This window comes from Loa loa (genome assembly GCF_000183805.2).
Source record: "Loa loa unplaced genomic scaffold supercont3.42, whole genome shotgun sequence".
Classification (NCBI taxonomy): domain Eukaryota; kingdom Metazoa; phylum Nematoda; class Chromadorea; order Rhabditida; family Onchocercidae; genus Loa; species Loa loa.
The window spans coordinates 14,043-35,747 of NW_018108222.1; the positions used below are offsets into that span (position 1 = coordinate 14,043).

At 31.0% G+C, this 21,705-nt stretch overlaps 2 protein-coding genes across 2 annotated transcripts; one reads left to right on the forward strand and one right to left on the reverse strand.

The window, feature by feature from the left end:
- Positions 1-5,400: 5,400 nt before the first annotated feature.
- On the forward strand, positions 5,401-12,638 carry LOAG_05105 (patched family protein; the record flags this gene model as incomplete). The annotated part of the gene is made up of 16 exons (XM_020446769.1): positions 5,401-5,435; positions 5,809-6,009; positions 6,411-6,572; positions 6,658-6,756; positions 7,364-7,557; positions 7,831-7,997; positions 8,377-8,610; positions 8,826-8,975; positions 9,436-9,603; positions 9,958-10,053; positions 10,477-10,635; positions 10,860-10,960; positions 11,098-11,275; positions 11,592-11,861; positions 11,981-12,247; positions 12,528-12,638. 16 exons carry the CDS (start codon positions 5,401-5,403, stop codon positions 12,636-12,638), a joined length of 2,592 nt encoding a protein of 863 aa, XP_020302928.1.
- A 1,302-nt stretch (positions 12,639-13,940) lies between these two features.
- LOAG_05106 (BTB/POZ domain-containing protein) lies at positions 13,941-18,291 on the reverse strand. Its single transcript, XM_003140643.2, has 10 exons — positions 18,117-18,291; positions 17,391-17,544; positions 16,967-17,049; positions 16,617-16,764; positions 16,313-16,450; positions 15,980-16,088; positions 15,717-15,814; positions 15,292-15,412; positions 15,096-15,189; positions 13,941-14,151 (listed from the first exon to the last, which is right to left on the reverse strand). The coding sequence occupies exons 1-10, from the start codon at positions 18,266-18,268 to the stop codon at positions 14,022-14,024; spliced, it is 1,227 nt and encodes a 408-aa protein (XP_003140691.1). The 5' UTR covers positions 18,269-18,291; the 3' UTR covers positions 13,941-14,021.
- Positions 18,292-21,705: the final 3,414 nt, after the last annotated feature.

A 21,705-nucleotide genomic window follows, 5' to 3' on the forward strand; every position in this document is an offset into this window, starting at 1 on the left:
GTAGTAGTAGTAGTAGTAGTAGTAGTAGTAGTAGTAGTAGTAGTAGTAGTAGTAGTAGTAGTAGTAGTAGTAGTAGTAGTAGTAGTAGTAGTAGTAGTAGTAGTAGTAGTAGTAGTAGTAGTAGTAGTAGTAGTAGTAGTAGTAGTAGTAGTAGTAGTAGTAGTAGTAGTAGTAGTAGTAGTAGTAGTAGTAGTAGTAGTAGTAGTAGTAGGTTTAATTATCTCATAAGCATAAAATAGCAATTTCAAAACAAGAGAGAATCGGCCGTCATTCTCTCATTATTATTTCTTTGTCTTCAACTGCGCCGCGTAATTTCATTAAGTGACAAAATTTATATCTGTTTCCGGTGTCATACTCCTTTTGTATGTTTTGTCGCTCCCTTTAAACATAACTATTATATCTGCAGTGATCATCTGATTCTATTTGAAGGACGTTAGGCGACGTTTAACATCTCATCATGCTCTGGCAGTATGCATTTGAGAGCACTTTAAGAAATTTTTGGTATTTGCAATGTCGAATAGTTAAAGCATTATTGATCATATCATCATCATCAATCATTATCAGTCATCATCGTCATATCATCATCATCATCACCGTCATTGTCATTATCGTCATCAGTCATCAATCATCACCACCATCATAGTCATGGATGATTCAGTTAATTGATTTACAGGAATTACATTCGTTAGAATTGTTTCAGCTTACTGTAATGCTTCTTCACTGCTATTTAACTCACAATGAAACAACTGTAGAAATGAATAATTGCATTTCGAAACTGAAATTAATTTTATTTCGAAACTGTTAAACATTTCAAGTAAACAAATGGAAACTGTATATTGCTGAATACTGGAATGCATTACTGAAGCGTACATATTTATTTTCTTATCATCCCAATATTTTTTGAAAATATTTATTTGCAACACAAAGCGATACGGACTGAGAGGTAGATACTGCCTCCCTTCACTAAATTAATGACTGTTCATTCCTGTACGGTGATCCTGAACGCTATCTATGACCGTTTTTCCGCACCTTCTCTTTACATCGTTTATTCGATGTTATGGTTTCCGGAACACAAAACTTTCCCTAATTTCCTTTTCCTTCTTCTTTTCAATTGTTTCATTGCGGGAAAAAGTTTGTATGAAATGAAAAAGAGGAAAGGACCGAAATTTTTATGATCATCCTTCAGTGTCGCCAACTCCGTTTCTCCGTTTTCCTGTAGCATTCGATGGTTTCCGTCCGTTTCATCATCAAACATGAATGATTTTTATAAGGGATTGTTTGAATTATGGAAAAGAGGATGTATTGAGAAACTAATGGTTCGGGTACCCAAAGACAAGGAGAGGTAAGATTGAGGAGGGTAGCGGTTAAAACGGGTTCTCTGCCCTTCCCTTCACGGCTCGAACGAAACCAACCGATCGCCTAATCATCACTTCCTTACTCTCCCGCTCCTAACTTCAACCGTCACCACCCTTCAGCCACTAACTACTATTGCTATTACCAGAAACCATTACAACTCATATAGAGATATGAATACACACACATACACACATACATACATGCGCACACACACACACACACACACACAGACACATGCACATACACATACACGCACACATACATATATGCATATAGTACATAGATGCATATACATGTATATATGAATGTACAATTGGATACGTCATTTTGCGTCCATCGGAAGGTGGGATTGTCGCATGACGGATGGAATCAGCATTGAATAGTGATCATTCCTCTCCCTGCTCCCGCCTTCTCTTTGATGAAATTTTTAATTTTTATTTAAACTACATAATCATCTCCAGGTGACTTCTTTTCTCTTAATAATTATCATCATCGTTTGAACAGAGTGACGAAGGCGCAAATTTACCTCATACTTTTTCTGTTACATTTCTCAGTTCATACAATCAAACATTTCTGTATGATACTTTGATGAAATACATTTATCACTTTTTAACTTCTTATTACCTTATCTATCAATTTACCAAATAAAACTTTCTTTTACAGTATTCATCAAGGAAAAGGAGAACTAATAAATTATCTTCCGTACTACAGTTTCATATTTTTTCAATTTTTAATATCGGGAAAAAAGACAATCTGAGATTAATTTTTATAATTTTTTCTCTAAACTCATAACTTTTGAATTTAGATAAAAGTACTGCCTTACACGATTGATGAATTTTGTCACATAAGATGACACTATCTGAACAGCTCATCCTACTGTTATAAAATTCATCCTTTGGTCCTGTTTATTAAAGGAATGAGAAATGAGTTATTATTTGCTTAATAAAGCAATTTCCTTTCACATTCAATCAACAGATTGTAATTCTGATAAATTTTTTTTATAAGGATAGTATGATATTATTTTATGTGTTATGCTAATGCTTATTTGACCATTTCTCTTTTTTAAATTAATATGCATTTCAATTATGAATATTCGTCAAATAAAAAGCAATTCTATCAAAATTACATCCAGTTTTTGTTCAAGTTTTTTGTTTTTGTCAACCTTTTCGAAAATAATATGCCTTACGAAATTGTCATATCTTTCATGCAAGTAAAAAGTTAAATGGAGCAATAAAAATATATATAAAGATCTAATCTTTACTTATAACTAGAATAATAATTTCTTTTTTGATTGTTTTTCATTAAAGTGAGCAGCAAAGGAACAAACTATACCGTTGACAATAATCGATCAAGGTTGAATTTTTCTGCTTTTATCGCCATCATTCGGTATCATGACAAGTTTAAGGTTGACAGTTTAAACAGTATCAGTTACTTCCTAATTAGTCTAAGAAATCCTTTCTCATTGTTAATTGCATAATTCATCTAAAGCTATGCTTTTGTCGAAGGTAATAAATGTTTACAATAAAATAATTAAAATACAATGTGTAAAAGAACTAAAAAATGCATACTTCATCCTATTTGTATAAAAGATTCGTGAAACAGGATCAGTGCCGCTAATGAGATTTCGATTTGTCGCATCGACTGGAGGAGTTGTTATTCTGTCAAAGTTACTCCATCCGGTACAAAATGTAATTTCATCGGGGAGGGTGCAGACATATACACACAAAGATATATCCTTAAGCGAATAAACACGAATTTAAAAAATTTTTGAATTTGACCTCCTTAAAGGTCTGTTCAATCCATTTATATTTTTCTATTTAATATTCTTCGCAATGTTTTCTACCAATAATTGTTTTTGAATCATATCTTTCTGAATTCTCATAAAATTCTGTTGAATTCGTTTAACTTATGCAATATTTCCTTTTTCCTTCATTTTAAATATAAATAATATTTTAATTTTATTCTTTGTTCCAAGTAAGTAACCATTTCATCAAAAGAGAAACACAAATCTAATTTTTGCTATCAAAAACATTTAAATGAAATTTGTAAAGAGAACTTTGTGGCAAAAAAATCAGCTTCTTTCATTTTTTACTTGAAAAATGTAAATACAAATTACTTTTTCGAAATAATTCCAGGAAAAGATAATAAGTAGATGCAAACTAACTCATCATCCTTGCCAACAGAACTATAAACCCTTGAAATTACCTTTCATATATAACATGTACAATCATTGCAGTATTTTTAGAAGAGAAGAAAAAAAGAAATAGAAAGTTTTGTTAAGTAAGAATGAAAATTTAAGAAATAATTACCTACGAAAAATGGAGTATTAGTTCCTCTCCAACTTACTTCTTTCTCTTTTTATTTCAACTTCTTATCTCCTTTTTCGCCTTAATTAACATTTCCCTCTCTTTTTTATCTCCATTGTCTCATTTAAATTGTAATAAACATTAATTATCATATGCATAGATTGAAAAATTACAATTTTCGAGCAGTAAATGTGCGAAATTTTGAACAGAAATGAAAACTGTGTGGAAGTTAAGAATGTTTGAAATTAGAGGGACTGTAATCGTCTGAAGGTCAACTGCGTCCATTTCATCCATTCATTCCATCCGTTCATTTCTCCTTTCTTCCATTAAGTAATTTTGGTCATTTTTAAAGTATAGAATAAAAAACAGGAAATCAATCTTCCGTCTAATGCTTCCTTCCTACGTTTTGTCAATGTCGTTTTTTGTTTAGATCTCAAACAAATTTATTATTCCACTATTTCGTCCCTTTGTAATTTCAGTTTAACATCGTAGTGCGCTTTTGGACAAGATGTTCGTATCACGTGATAAACGTCAAGTTTAATAATTCCTTTTTCTCCATTCATAACTTGCATATGTAAGTATATTTATTAACATTGTAACATTTTCAACATATTTTCAGTCTAATGGTTAGGTAATGGAAAAGTTTCGGATTTTTATCGAAAGCAAATCGCAACAAATCTTTTACAAAACAGGATTATACATCGCACGAAGACCAAAAATTTTCTTATTTTCAATGTAAGTTTTATTCGCAGTCAATTTTGAAATAGTTTTATCACAAATTCTTGCAGATTGCAAAAACAATTTTCGGATGGAAAATTAAAGATTAATGTTTTTTTTTTTCAGTGCATTTTAATACAGTATAAATTTTATAGTAATGATTGCTGCACTTTTGGTATTATTCACTAGATATGTCCAAATCTATGAATAGATTAGAAATAATATTAAATTTGACGTCATCTTTTGTAATTTTCCAATGCAATTTAATCGTCAAATTCGTAGGCAATTGTCGCATTATTCTGTTTGTTAAAATTTGAGGAAAAAAATGGAAGGAAAAAAGCGCAAAATGATTTGATTTTTAGTGTAACAAATAAAATCAGAATGATTATTGAATTATTTTGTATGAATGGAAGGATAAAAACTGGTATTTTGATTTGTACGGGAAGATTACAGCACATGTTTTGACTTCAACATATTGTTCCAATATCTTACAACTAGTTTCTGACCTTTTTTTTTTTCTTCAAATGCTTATATTTGCAAAACTTTTTCATCCAACAGCAAATTAAAACTGAGTTATCATCAGCTGATGCGCAATAATGCTTGAATCGATACCTTAGCGTAACGCTGAAAGTTACTTGGAATTGAGAAAAGAAAATATTATGATTTTAGGTTCAGTATACTGTGTATCTGCACGTTTAGTTACTAATATTTAAAAAAGTATGTATGAGCAAATACTAATGAATTACCCGAAAAGACGGGAGAACGGAGATTTTAATTTTATGGATGATTATGCCTAACAATTCTGCGATAAAATCCATTCTTTAACTTACACATCAAATCTACAAGCAAATAAATGTGTTAAATTGAAAAGAAGAAATTCTGAATTGATTACTGTAAGTACAGTATATCTACTGTCACTGCAATTATGTTTGTAACTTATGACGTACCTGACTACAGAAAGGATAATATTAAACAAATTGAAAAGGTAAAATGATTAAATTAGTAATAAATGAATGAATAGATGAAACAGAGTGGTATAGCATGGCAAGAAAATAAGTCAATAGTAAACCACAGTATACCCGTAAAGAGCATTTTTCTTTGAAAAAAGATGTGCAAAAAATTTCAAATAAATGATGACTATAACTACCTTTATTTTTCCATCTAAGTTTAATTTATATTCTCTTCATTGTTAACAGTGAGATATTGATATGATGTGATCCGTGGAAAATAATTTATTGATCACGTTTGTTGTTCATCTTCCATTTTGAGACGCTTTTTAATCCAATTTATATCAATTTTTCCTGCAAATTTTCTGATCTAAATGTTATTAAAACTGATATCACTGACCCAATTCTATTGATTGATTTGATAAAGTCTAACTTATCAAGCATTTTTCATTCACTATGTTTACCGAATGATTTTATTTTAGATTATTGTCGACAGCTTTGTTGGCAACAGGTGCAGTAAATTTCCACGAACATAATAATGTTCGTGAAGACTTCAGTGCGGATGATTCGCCATCACGGTATGAATATGCCGTCACCGAAGATTTCTTTCGAAGTTTCGGGTCACCATTTCATGTGGTGGTAGCTATGAAAGCTGCTGATGATGGATCACTGTTAAGACCTAAGTAAATTTTGCGTCTTGTCGGCGTAAATGCATAATTTAATGAGCAGATAATTTCTCATACCGTGTCATATCATAGGGAAAATATCAAATTGGAAATTAAATATGAAGTCTTATCTAGTATGATCATTTCTGACACGAGTATTATTATTTGGATAATGGTCATCAAATATTTCGAATCAGATCATTTGTAGGCAATGAGCTAATTTATCTCATTCATACTCTCTTTCATTGCCATAATTATCCTCAGATCTTTCAATTTTCAATCTCCATTATTTGAATATGAATCTAAAATTGAAGTTTAGGTAAAAGTAAATAAAATAATTTTGTTCATTTATTTTTCCTTAATTTCGAATGTTATTGCTACTACAGCAATTAGTTGTAAACTTAAAACTAACATTAAAGATATTTGGACAAAGTAATTGAGACCGAAGATTATTTGCAATCTAAACTCAGTGTTCCATATAATGGACGACAGATTACTTATTCGGATTTTTGCGAATCTAACTGTGAAACGAGTGATGTTGTGAGCATTTTTCTAAACATGTACAGAGAAGTTCATATCAGGTATGATATAATTCTCTCCCATCACTTTTCCCTCAATCCAATGTGACGGACAACTTTTATAAAGTTTTTAAATTTATTGTTTCAGAAAAAAGGGAAACGTCAAGTTAACATATCCATCCATGGATGTATTTGGTAATCGGATATATTTAGCCAATAATATTTTTCAAGTGCAACTTAACAACAAGTTAGTTGTTCATCGATTTGAAATAATCATTAGCATCAGAATCATTTGAAAATGATGGTAGTCACAATAGTAATGGTAGTAGTAATCATTAACTTTTACTTCTTTAGTTAGGATCGATAATGTTGAAATTCCTAAATATTCTATTTGAAGATACAGCAGTTGAGTAAACTTCTTTCGATTAAGAATTTGAAACTTTCAACATGAAAAGGTGCATCGAAAAGAATCTCTACCTAAACATTATGCAGAAAAAAAAAGGAATTTTACCACAAAATCACCTCGACAAAAACTATTTGCACGAATTTGATGCTTTGTTGTAGTCCACATGCTTTCTGCATTATAGTTGCAATGATAAGAGATCGTATTTCGGAAAATATTGAAATGAAAAACATTCTAATTTGCATACCGGTGACCACAAGATATTGATTAACTTGTAAGTATCATTGCAAAAATCGAAATTAATTCTTACTAAATTATTATGGCCAAGGTTAATTAGCTGTCCGACTTTTGCATTTTAGCCAACACTAAAATTTCTATCATTATATTGACCGACCATCATTTATTACTACAATCATTTTTACAATCAATTATCTAATAACTTAATTTGAAGATCTCATATAATCGAAGGTTGTCGAATGATTGCAATTAACTTTCAAGCAATTCAAAAGAATGCTTCAAGTGTAGAAATAATGAATCGCTGGGAGCATGAGGTGTTCATGTTCTCTGAAAGTACTAAAAATGATTCATTGATCCGAGTCTATGCTACATCTGAAGGCTTAGTCAGCAAAGAAGTCCGTCGGACAGGTTTGCATATCAGAATCTTTCATTCCTTTTTGTTTCATTTAAGATTGAAAATTCCGAGAAATGAAAAGTTTCAGTGTCGAGGAGAAAACTAAAACGAAATTTCGAAAATAAATAAAATAATTCAGAAATAAAACAAGAGATAAAATTTTGTATTCTCATGATATACCATGAATGGCTAAGTCTACAGGTAAATAGGCTGGTTTTATTAAAAGGTCCTGATTTCACATTTAAGGTCTTTCATTACCTCACTTTACCGAAGCCTATCCATTTCAGGCTTACAAGCATTGCCTTTTATTACTGTATCCTTTCTTGCGGTATTATTATTCACAGTGATAACATCACTGAAACGAGATCCAGTAACCAGTAAGCCATGGGAAGCAGCATTCGGCGTCTTCTGTCCCATCCTTTCACTTGTCGCATCCTTCGGACTACTGTTTTGGGTGTGTAAGTTTCACTGTTGAGCTGAAGAATTCAAAAAGCAAAAAGAAGTGAAATTAGAAAGGAAAATATGAGTTTCCGATAATATAAAAAATTCATCAAAAAAAGTTTTTTTTTTGAATCCTTATCAAAAGTAAAGGATCGACAAGAATTGACAAAAATAGCAAATTATCTTTTCTCATATCATCAAAATATTCAAAAATCAGGTAAATGATAGCCTAGATCAAAAGATCAGAACAAGCTAAAAAATCCTTTACCTTCCTGAGACAATTTCCATATTAACTTGAAAACTTGTTGATTTCCAATGTAAGAGATGAAACGAAGGTCTGATCATTGCTCTATAATTAAACATGAAAGAATTATTAACAATCAAATTTTTAGTGTAACTTCCCTTTCTTACCAATCGTCTGTGTGGTACCATTTCTGGTGTTAGCAATTGGTGTTGACGATGTGTTCATCTTTCTTCACTGTTATCATCGAACTGATCCCAGACTTCCTGTTGAAGAACGAATTGGTAAAATGCTTGCTGAAGCTGGGCCATCGATAACGATCACTTCCCTCACCAATTTTTTATCATTTGCGATCAGTATTTTCACGCCAACCCCAGCTATACAGGTAATTCACTTCCACTCCCTGAAAAAAATCAAATGAGAAACGATTCATTAGATGTATTTAAAAGGACATGGACTTTATTATCTTTGACGAGGTGACATCTCGTTTAGACCTTCCCTTCCATGAGGAACTTTCTATGACTTTTGTGGGGTCTGCTTTTCCTTCCACTGTTTTTCTTTTCAGAAAGATAAAACTTTTGAAGTAACTTTACTTTGCAGATATTCAGTGCATATATCAGTGTTGCGGTAGTATTCGACTACACTTATCAAATTTTCTTGTATTCTGCAATTTTGACTTTTGGCGCGCACCGCGAGAAAAAACACTTGCATGCATTCATTCCGTGTATATCGATTTCTGAAACTGAGAAGGTTATTTTCAACATTTTTGAATTTCTATTTTCAAATTATCGTTCTTTTGAGTGACAGAAAAATATTTGGCAAAATACGTCAGCTCGAGGCAATACTATAATTCAAGCTTAATTTTAAAGTTTTTGTTATGTACCGGTCTAAAGTTCGTTTTGTTTATTAATCTTTTGGTCAACGGTTTTTTCGGGAGAAGCACGAAACTAAACATCCATATTTTGTGCGTCTTTTTTATGGCCAATCATTGTAGCTATGATAATAATAATAACAACAATGATAACTAATTTCTGATATGATTCGATTGATTTTCTGGTGATAATAATCACTAAATTTTTCGATTTATTATTGTTACTGTAAATGAATTCGCATATTTTCTCACATTAAAATTTACCGTTCCCATTCATGACAATAGCAATAACAAAGAATTCAATAACAACTAATAACAATGATGAAAATGTCTTTTCAGCGATCGCTCAAAACCCAATCAGATATTTCGGATACTCTGGAAGAATTAATGAATGATTTTATTGATTTATGGGTAAATATAGCAATGAATAATGTGACAAGGATAATTGTCGCTTGCTTTATGATCATTTATTGCATCGTTGCAACACATGGAGTTATGCAAATTAAAGTATGATTTTCATTCAATTTATCAATTATTTCTGCACCATTCTAATTGAAATCTTTCTCAGAGAAATGTAATTATGTCTGTAATTTATGCTATGTTTTGTTTACATTACAATGTTTTTACTATTTAGACCATTTTCCATCGAAGACTAATTTATGCTTATTTATTGCTTATTTTTGTTTAGCTAAATTTACCTTTTCTTGCTTTGCATTTGCTATTATCCTTCAAACATTTCACTTAATTTAGCTAATTTTATACTTTTAATCTATATTAAATCTTCGTTTTTAACAAATATTTTTATTTTAAGTTCTATAGTAAACTTTTCAAGAATTTCAGAAAAACTTATTATTATTACAGGTTGGGTTAACATCAGAAAAGTTATTCTCATATGATTCACCATTGTTACCATTCGTAAAATTGCAAACCGAAATTATTTTCAAAGAAGGTGGCCAGGTAAGTAGTATTATCGTATCTCAATGGCTGAAATCATTTATTCATTTTTCATTCACACTCATTAACTTCTAATTAGCAAGCCATCTTCTTTATGGGTAACTTTACTCTCCTTTAATGAATTTATTGTTGCTGTTGGCATGGTTCTCCTGAAATTCGCTGCACCACCAAAATTTTCAACACTTATAATAGCTTAGTTTTTAGTACTTTTATGTTCAATTTTAAAATGTAAATTCAATATTTGGAACGTTAACTCTAAGTGGTTGATATTACTTTTTGTTCTTTAAGATTGCAAGTTTGATTTCTCATTAAAGATTCTAATTGACATTTTCGAATTCTTTAAGCATATGGCATAATTTTCAAATGTCGTTTAGTGAATGCTAGCAAGATTGAAAAATCCTGAAAACATCTCAGAATCTATTGCAGGTTGCCGTATTTGTAAATAATCCAGGTGATATGCGGAAACCAGAAATAATTCCGGAGATAATGCGACTTGTCAATGATTTTGAACATGCTACAGGAAGTATCGGTTCCGCTAGTACTCATCTATGGTTTATTCCATATTTATCGTATGTAGGGATACAGGTATGTCAAATGAGCTTGAATTCTTTATATCTTACAATAATTCTGCCTTCTTTGCGCCAGATATCTTTTATGCCAATCCAGGTTTTTTCCTTTTTATCACTTTGCCAGATTGTTCTTCAAGTTTTTAACTACATGAAAAAAAAAAAGGATAAGGAAGAGCCTATCCATTTCTTTATTTATTACTTTGCAATGAAAAAAAAAAGAGTACTTGATTTTATTTGCAGGAACATGGCGAAATTGGTTTTAAATATAAATATTTGCCGGAATTCATGAAACTGCGTGAATATCATAGTTGGAATTCATTTGTCAATCTGGGATTAACTGAGTTTGTGATAAAATGAAGCTATCTTGATTATAGAAATGAAAACGAACCAATTATTCTCTAAGTTTTCAAACTTCATTCCATAAACCTTTATTAAATCGTTTTCTTTTTTTAGCATATATGAAGAGTATTTGTTACAGGGATTGTATGAATGAGAAACCAACATGTTTACAAAAATTCTTCTTCTCAACGGGTTTTCGAAATGCTGTGCAATGGTCGGAGCGTTTACAACTGCTTCAGGAATGGCGTAATATTGCGGCTCATTATTCGAAATTTAATGTTTCAATTTATGAACCTTTCAGTATGTATGCAGATCAGGTATTAATATTGTTTGAAATTATATCTCAAATTTTCATGAATGAAAGAGTGATTGATGAATATGATTATTTAGGTTAATGGATTTGTTAAGATAACATAAGATTGTTATAATATTTCTTAACTAAAATCAAGATCGATCTATAAAATTGTATTATTTTAATTTCAAAATAAATGCAGAAAATTGACTTTACTCAATGTAAAACTTCTGATGCAATTGACATTAGCGCACTTTGATGAATTGATCAAGGATTGAGTAGGAGACAGAAATCTTCCTTAATTATTAGTTGATCCATGTGAATGAACAGAATCGTTCCAGCTGCTTACAATAGTTCCGGTGACGAAGTCCACTGTAATATTTGCATTTATTGTTATGGCACTTGTACTGACCGCTTTCACACCCTCTATAACAACAATTGTTTCATCTACTCTTACCATTTTATCAATCAATTTGGGAGTGCTCGGATCATTGACATATTGGAACATCGATCTTGACCCTATTTCAATGGCTACTATATTGATGGCTATTGGGTTCTCTGTGGATTTCATTGCTCATATCACATTCCATTATTACAAAGGCCAAACAAAGGTAATTTTAGAATAAATGATGAAATTTTTTATCAGGAAAGCAGCTGTTCTAAATTGTAAATAATTAACAGATTTGTTCTTTATTTCGAAAATGATCCTAATTATTAAATTTTTTTTAAGGGTAAACGTGAACGTTTGAAGCATGCCCTTAGATCAATAGCATGGCCTATGACACAAGCTGGTATTTCGACTATATTATGTCTATGCGTTCTTGGTGTCATCCAAGCCTATATGGTGAAAGTTTTCGTAAAAGTAGTAGTAATAGTTGTCGTGCTTGGCCTTCTTCATGGTCTGATTATTTTACCAGTTGTTTTTGGTGCATTACCACCGCGGAAACGAATTGTTGCTGACGTTGAGAAAGTGTCCAAAACTTCAGCTCTGCAAAAGGTTCGTCACCAATAATTATTTCTGCTTCTAGAACTGTATGTTTAGCCCATATTTTATAGTTTTTGAGTCGGAATACTAGAAATTATCCAATGCTTCAAAGAAAATTAATTAAATTAACACTTAAAATAATACGATAGAAGTAAGAACTCACAGAGAAGCTACGATAAGAGAGTTAAAAGAAAAAACTTAGAGATTTCACTGGAATTTTGAATTTCACTGAACTTTTGTTTTAATTTTGCTAATGTTCCTCAAAATTGGTCACCTTCATATCAATTTACAGAATCACACGATACGAATAGTTGTACCAGCAGCAACACCAATAACGATCAGAAAAAATGAGCTGGAAAAGCAAATTTCCGCGGGTCCACGCTATCAAGATTCGAGGGGTTAAAATATTACTTTTCCTTTTTTTTTTAACTTAAGTGCAATAGCTTAACAAATAGTATTTAATTTAATTTAAGCAAATAAAGATGGCATTATTGTTTTGAAAAGAAATAAATAGTTTTCAATATCCAAAAACATTTTTCACTCAGTACCTTCTCTAATCAATACCTTTCAAAAACATTTTTTACTCAATACCTTCTATATTACTCAGTGTCTTCCATAAGTAAGCATAAACATCAACAACACATACTTTCACACTGTATCTAACTTCACTTTACATACCTTAATCTTTGGTATTACGTAAATTGAAGAAGTTGACGTGTTAGATTGTTGAAACGTTTTGATTACGAAAAAAATTTGGGTGCGCATAATGCAACACTATCAATGTGCCTGCTTTTTTTTTTTTTTTTAAAGTATTAGTAGAAAATTTAGGTAATAAGGCAGATGAATAGTATTACTGTTGTTTGGGTTTCCTGTAATATCATTTGTTCTTGTCAGTATTATTAATTATTATTAATAAATCAACTTTAGCAAAATGAACGTTTACATCTTTTATTATTTTCATAAAATTATAGGAGCTTCACTATGTATTTTAGTAGTATTTACTTTACCTATACTGTTGGATTGAAAGAATGTTGGAAAAGCATAGGATAACCCTTTGTCTTTTCAAAATTACTGTTTGCAAAATTGCTGAAATCTAACAATTTCATTTCTCATCAATGCTCAGAGTACATGCATATCGTAATCTAGTAAATTATACCGTAACCTAATATTAGAATTTGCTTCAGTTTAATAATTCTTTTAGAATAATTGGTTAGCAGATAACTCGAGAAATGTTACACTTTTTGCTGAAGCAATTTCTTTGTTCATTTTCACAATAGCCATTTATTTTTATATTTTTATTGCTGAACTATGTATGTATAAAAAGTCCTAAATGTTTTATTTTAACATCGCGAAAGTCGTAAGTACCACGGAGTTGCTCAATATGCGGGAAAATTTGGGAGATTAAGATTCGATTTTTGTCCAAAAGTAGACCATAAGGGGATTTCTATGTATAAATTATATGAATCAAATATTTCTACAAATTATTTTATTGCTCAGACCTGAGGTATTTTTTATCAATAATTCATCAAAAACCCCCAAAACTCCAAAGGTTAAAATGATGGTACTTTTTGGTTTTTTTTGATTACCTGACCTGAACAAGGAATTACTGTAATTTCACGTCCTCTCATTCATATGGTTTTTTATTCAATCATAGCGTATTTTTGAAAGAGGATAAAGACAGGAAATCTTCTATAAAATTTCATTCCCTCCTTTATTTTGAATTGAATTGCAAGAGAGTAATAATGGGAACAAAGGGAAAGAGATAGATCACACTGTCACCATGATGTCACCTTTTGATGTTACCATCGGGAATTCCACCTGTTGTTGGTTTCTTAGGCAACGATGCATCACTGGAATATGTATTGCAATGAGGGCACATCCATGTTACTTGTGCACATCCACTCAGTTGTCTACACCTGAAGTTTGTCTTTTAAAATTTTGAGATTTCAGAATTTAACTTAGGAAATAATGAAAGATGGATAATAAGCAAAGATAATTGCATTAAAAATAAGACCAACGTCATTATTAGATAATTTGATTAGCTTGGAATGGGAAATGAAATTGAAATTGCTATTTCATTTGCATAGAAACAAATATCTCTATGCTTTTACCTTCCAGAATTTAAAAGAGTTTAATTTGGATTCAATGATAGGTCATCTGAGAGAAAAGCTCACGATGTTCACATGTAATCCATACCTTAAGTGTTGTTAATTTTTTTTTTTAATTTGCGTTTCTTGGCTTATATATTTTTTGAATTTGCGAAAAATACATGTCTAATAAAATTGTTTTCTCTTGTTCAATTGTCATTATTTCTAACTTTTTTCTTACGTTTTAAAAAATAAATTTGCACTTTGTTAAGAGCATTAACTTAGTATGGCCGAGTAGATGACATCTTTGAAGACCTTTGGAAAATGCGAGAAGCTTAATCAAGAAAATAAACTGAAAACTTTAAGTAATTCGGATTAACAAAGAGGTAATAGTAAGAAATTCTGGATTATTTTAAAAGTCTTTCACACAATTACTTTTTTTGTCTTATGCTTAATTCATCAATAAAGTTGCGAAAAGAAAAGAAAAATCTCTATTTGTAATGTGCAAAAATATTGCGATAAAATAAGGAATCGTAATGAAAAACATTAGATGCAATGATTACCGCACCAGATATGATAAGGATAGTGATAACATTGAGAGTAACAATGCAATAGCATTGCATCAACATTATAAGGTCCAGTTCCCAAGGAAAATTTATGATACTAAACGTTTAAAATGTTCTGTTCGTTGCTTTCCATCCGTTAAGCCTATGATCGACAGGGAAATTTATACGCGATAGTTTTGCATTCCAGATTAAATAATCACAATTTACCTTTGACAGGTGTGTGATTTCATTCCTGGATTCTTTAGCAATATCGTCAAACGATCCAACATTGCAGCACGGGCCCGAATTGATAGGCAATCGTCTACACAAAAAAAAGCTATTTTTTAAACTTCTTCCTCAAAATTCTTGAATTTAAAAAGGTGAAATGTATTCTTGGAAGAATGACAAGATCAAAAATGCTAACAAGTTTGTTGTTGAGTCATTTCGAGCAAATGCTCTGGCCGATGAAGCATCTGAAGGCAAGGATCGAGCAACTGATGCAGGAAGCATCGATCCAGCAATGATAATCTTACAAATACTGATAACTGAAATTGGAAGAACATTTTTATTACCTTAAAAGGAATGAGAATTGGAAGTGATTTCCGTTGTTATTGTTTTAAATTTGTGAAGTAACTGAGCGGTCTAAATTTTTGTAAATTTCAAGCTATTAAATTCAATTCGAAACTTTAATCCGAAATATTTTCAAATTTCACACTTGTCACAATTTAAAGTTTTCAAACCAATCAGTAAAATTTTAACAGAACCATTCATATAGGTAATTAAGCGATGAAATTTTAGAAATTGGGAAATATTATAGTAATTTTGGAAAATTAACACAATTTTGCTAACTTGAGTATGAGGCGCAAGAAGTAGCATTGCGCATTTCCTCAACAAGCCCGATGATTCCATCTTACAAGCTGCCATCAGTACTGGTCCTATATTAGCTTCTGCAATTTGACAAATCATTAAATTTTTTATAATTTGCGACAAATTCAAGCGACAGGAATCAATATTTAGTTGCACCTTAAAGTGTGAAACCAAACGAAGCATTCCTTACCAGATCGATCCAGAATCGGATCTACTGACTGCATACTTTTGAGTGATATACAAACCTGTTATCCTAAGTTGTGGCGGATAAACTGCCATTAGAAAAGCTTTCAGTTCTTCATGTGTACATGGACAAAATATTTCATCCATATTCTTGATTGAAGATATACGTTCCTAAATAGATTTTTCGAAAATCTTTCCTTTTTCAAACTGTCGAACAAATTTGAAAAAGACATTAGAACTTGTTTAATTATAATTTTACCACTGTTATACTTTAAAACATGACGCAAATTTGGAGAGGATTATTTGGATAAAGGTTAAAATTCAAATTAATTGAATTGCATTTTAAAACAAAGTTCCGTCCCTGAACAACAAAGTAAATAATATCAATATTTTACCAGGATAACATTCGACCATGCAGCGATGTAATACGGATTGATGTAATAACCGCGACCTGTTTTAGTACGAATCATTGCAAAATTTAACTCCGTGAGACGATGGAACTGTTCCAGGTCAACGGGTTGCTCCAACATTTCCTGTAGAGATTGTTCGTTATATTATCAATTTATCATCTTATCATTTTGTTAGAAAATGTAAGCATAGTTGTAGCTAATAAAATTTTTGGAGTTTTTCCACGTTTCTAAAATATCTAGAAAAATAAAATTATCGAGATTTGCAAAAAATTTGGGAAATTTCGATAACCTCAGGTGCTGAAGAGCCATGCAGCCTTTCCAGCAACAGTACTTTGACACGGTCACTTAGACCATAATAACGGCTACCCGTAAGATCAATTTTTGAATTGGGCCTCATCTCTCGCAAACATAATACCAATAAACGATTTAATTTATACCTAAAATTGATAGTCTGAAAAGTGACTGGAATCAATATGGAAATAAGTAGTTTTAAATTTCATTAAACAAATGCAGTATTTCTTGATTATCAGAGTTATTAGTTTAAATCAATCAGCAATAAACTTTCAAAAAATGCTCATGCAATTGTTTGAACTATTTTAGTAATCTGAGCTAATTATTAACCGCCGCCATAAGGAATACCTGTCAGCTAGCCAGACTTTTTCCAAGAAAGGCAATTTATGTTGCACAAGGAAGCATTCACAACGATGTAAAAGGCCATCCATCTGAAGTTTTGTTCAATTCAAATTTTAAATTACTATCATTTCTGATTTAAAAACATTAAAAAATACATATTATCCACTTCACTAGTCGCGAAAAAAATTAAGGATCAAATGTTAATGATTTTCAATATTTTCTATTGGATAAAGTTTGCAATTACAAATAATATCTTGAGATGAACATGGTAAGAATTCTCTTTAAATTTGATGTTCTTCAAGCTCTTGGGGATTTGGGTATTTCTCAAAACACGGAAAATGTGGTAGATAGTCCTTGATGATTATTAAAATATTTTATGATATTAATGAATGAATGAAATAAATCTATGCTCGGAAAGTGAAATGCTTACCTGATAATCGAAAGCAAGTGGTAGTAGAATATGTACAGATTGATCGTCCACTTCCTTATAAGTTGGATGTATGCAATGAAGCATTTCAAGAACATGATCGTATTGTACATTTGCTAGAATCAGTTCACGATCGGGACATTCAACACACCAAGCTCTTAAAAAATACTTTTAAAGTTACTAGCTCCAAATGATTCTTTTTTTAAGCGGATATGAGCCCATATATATGGTAACTTGAGGTGTTTTTGAAATTAAGAAAAAGAAAAAATCTGACAGAAGAGAAAGAATGAATTCTCAAAAATGCTAAGGGAATGTCAAGAGATTTTTTTTTTTTCAACTTCTGATAATAAAGGGAAAGGGAGAAATTGAGTAGGAATGAAATGTGTTCACATTTGCTCAACTAAGGATTGCAATTCATTTATATCCGAAATGTCAACGACATTTTTTGAGTAAATATAATTTAATTTGGTTCATTCCAAAGATTTCAATTTGATTCCAACTCCATTTCCTTCTTTCTATTTCATTTTATTTTATATTTTCAGTTCACCATCATATCATCTTATCTTATTACTTCAGTTTCTGTTTTCGGCAATTTTTAGATTCTCCAACTCTTTTGATTTTCAACAATATTAAAATTTCAAGAATTTATCAAATAAAATACTTTATCCTACCAATATTATTTGCATCAAATCTTTTTTTATCATACTTTGCATGTTCCGAGAAACGAACCGTAGAACGGGTGACCATACAGAAATATAGTGCTCGTCCACATATAACCGTTTCCCATCTACTAGAAGCGGTCGAGTACGTTGACCATCCGGTCGTGTGAAATCGATTATCACTTCGATAGAATTTGTAGCCGTTCTGTCGTACTGTTCCATTACATTCCACAGAACAAGCTAAATTAATTCCATCATATCTTGTAAAGAAAGACGTTATAGTCCTTAGCATCACTTCAATGGAGCATCGAACTACATAGGTCAAGCTAAAAACCCTGAACAAAGGTCATGTGTATAGTAAATTTTGAAAAAAAAAAAAAATGATAAGTATTGAAAACGATACTTTTCTTTGCCTACACTTGTTGCTGATATCTACATATTAGTACTTCATGTTTATGCTATCTTTTATTTCTGAATAAGAAAAAATATTGTTAAATTATCAATTAGGGGACAATCATATGTGAATAGTGCTTAATCAGATGAACTAGAAAGGCCTGATAATAAGGGAGAGGAAGAAATCGTTGTAGAATGTGTGGAAGGAAAACTGTTAATACTTTGAAATAGTAGCGAATTTTGGTAAAAGCTACTGATAAATATATCAGTGATTTGTTTATTTGCTAAATGAATAACTTAATTTTTCCGCTTAAACACTAATTATTATATGTGCTCCCTCTCTTTCTAAATGGAAGGAATGCTTATGTTTTGAATTGAGCTTCATTATCTAATAATTTATAAGTCCAAAAATGAGAGGATATGTTGAAGGATGGCATTATCGATCGGGTGACAAATTATAAAAGGTTTTAGCACAGTGAAAAGGAAAGAACGAGCAATTGCTTTATATTTATTCCCTTCATATTTTTAAATGCGCAATATCGCAGTTGCAAGCATTGATCGTTTGGTTGAAATTTAGTATTTGATTTTAGGAAGGAAATTTAGTTATGAAATTTTGAATATCCATTCAACAAATCTGATTAATCCGTCCGCTCTTTGTGCATAAATTTGAAGGAGGAAAAAATAAAACTTCAAAAGTAATAATACAAACTTTGAAAGCTTTCAACCGAATTGTTTGAATGACATGGAAAGAGACGGAGAATGTTTTTTTTTTTCTCAACTAATCAATGAAGTATTCAATAAAGCTAGTACATTTATTAGACACGCAGAATGTACCTATCAGTTCGGAATAAACTAATGGTGAAAACTTGGCAATAAGTCTTGCTTGATAGTTAATAATTTATTCAAGCATTAAATTAAGCAAGTTTATGAGAGTAGTCCATGTAAACATCCATACAGATAGATAATTTAATGATTTTGTGTCCATAAAAATTTTTAAAAAACCATTTTTGAGAAAAAATTTGATAATTTTGAGATGATACTAAAAAGATAAGCTGATAAGTAATGATTTGCATCAAGAAGTAACTGAATCAAAATGTAGAAGAATAATTGAAAATGAAGGGAGAGGTATGTTTTCTTCTATCTAATTTATCATTGTTCATCATCCATTATTCTCTTTCATTTTTCTGCAATATTTCCAGAATCCAATGGATCGACAGATGAAATAGAAGAAAATGGATTAGATATTGAGTAAACAAAATATTCAAATCCCTTAACAAATTCCCAGCAGTAACGAATAATTACTAGATTTTTTCTTTTTTTTTTTTCTTAGGAATTACTCTATAATCCCAAAGGCATAAATCGTAGCAATAGTAATTGGAGATGCCACAAAGGATAGGTGAATAATACTTCATATACTATCTCACCTTGGAAGTTACCCATAAAAAGAAATAGAACTTATGTGGATGTACCTAGGTAAATCGAAAAAGAATGATACTACGGAATTAATTAATACAGATAAAAGCAATTACTAAATGAATTAGGAGTATTATTTACATCTAAGTTACTACTAAGAACACTAGAAAATTAGCTCTTAATTGGAAGTTACACAGATGTTAGAGCAGAAAGTTAGCTAGCCTTTTTAAATCTGGTAGTTTCTAATTAGACAAACTTCCTAAGCTTTTAGCTTGATTTGTAAGGGGGAAAAAAAAAGGACAGCAAACTTCGATATACCTTATCGGGCGATGATGGAGGATAATTACCAACGATTGGCCTGGATGAAGACGGCTGTGAATTGATATATTCGCAGTCGTCGTTATCGATCATAATTTTGGCTTGTGCGACATTTGTGACTATCAGAAATATGTGCTGTTGTCCAAATAAATGCCATCAGTTAATAATATCAGTTCATAAATAATTACTGCAGGTGAAAATTAAAGATGCAAATAGATAAAGGATTGTCGTATGTACATTTTGATCCAAAGGGAGAAAATTGTCTAAAAAGAAGTTTTCATACTGTCAATTGCGCCTAAAGACGATTGGACACATTTAACCATATCAACCGCATAATACTTTTGCAAATAACCTTTCTTTTAGCTTAAATTAAATTGATTTAAAAAATTTTTTAATTATCTTACTAATACTTTTGCAAATTTACTACATTTTTCAACAAATTCATACTTCTATTATATCAAAAAACACTGATGATACAGTTATAGATGGTGAGAAATTTTATGAGTATTAATTTCAATTTTCTTAAAAAGAAATATGTATATAATATGACATTGGGATGGCGCGCAAAAAGCTTCATTGAAATCATTTAACTATTCGATTTGAGAAGCACGTATATTTATCTTAAAAAGATCAAAATTCATAGACAATTTCAGTCCAATTTCTTTCTTTCTTATCATTTTAATCACTTCAATAAGTTTAACAAGTTCATATCACAAGATTAAAATATTTGCAAAATTATCAAAATTATCATGTAAATATTTGGAATATTTTGCTTTTCAATGAAAACTATGGAAACATATGGGGGGAAAGATGGAAAGAAAAAGCGAAGAAAGAATTTCCCTCTCTATTTCAATGAGATGAGATGACAAGCAATCGAACTTTACAATAAAGTTCAGAAGCAATTGACATGCTTAGCTTACTCTCCTTTTGTAGGACAGATGACAATCTGTAAGTCAGTTTATTCATGCTTATTTGTTTGAAATGACAAAATGTCGTCATTACGAAATTAAGAAAATAAAAACAGCAAGTTTTCGAGTTAATTATAAAGAACGTTTGATAACAAAACAGATTAAGTATGTGCAAATGGCATCGTCAAGATCGATTAACATCTCACGATATGGAAAAAAAAGGAAAAACAGAGGAAGACGAAAATTTTGGACTTCCATTGAGATGCACACACACACACACACACACACACACACATACCCATACACACACACGCACACACACATACACAAGCATACACATACATGTGTGATTACATCTCTCCTGAAGAAGTAATAAAACATTTATTTTCGAAGAAAAGCAAATTTATTTGCATTTTTTCCTTTATGTTAAGTGTCATTGGTAAGAAGTGTATATTGGCAAAGGGAAGATCAGAAATTCTTGCATAATTAATATTTTTGCTGAGAAAAATCGAGAATTCATAACGTGAAAAGGTTTCGGGATTGAAGGAACAACAATTCATAACGTGAAAAGGTTTCGGGATTGAAGGAACAACAATTCATAACGTGAAAAGGTTTCGGGATTGAAGG

Excerpts from the sequence above, each read along its gene's own strand:
- LOAG_05106 (XM_003140643.2), bottom strand. The coding sequence starts at position 18,268 with ATGGAACAGTACGACAGAACGGCTACAAATTCTATCGAAGTGATAATC. Across the intron at positions 17,050-17,390 it reads CACTTGCTTTCGATTATCAG|ATGGATGGCCTTTTACATCG; the intron begins GTAAGCATTTCA and ends ACAAAACTTCAG. Across the intron at positions 16,451-16,616 it reads ATGGCTCTTCAGCACCTGAG|GAAATGTTGGAGCAACCCGT; the intron begins GTTATCGAAATT and ends CAATCTCTACAG.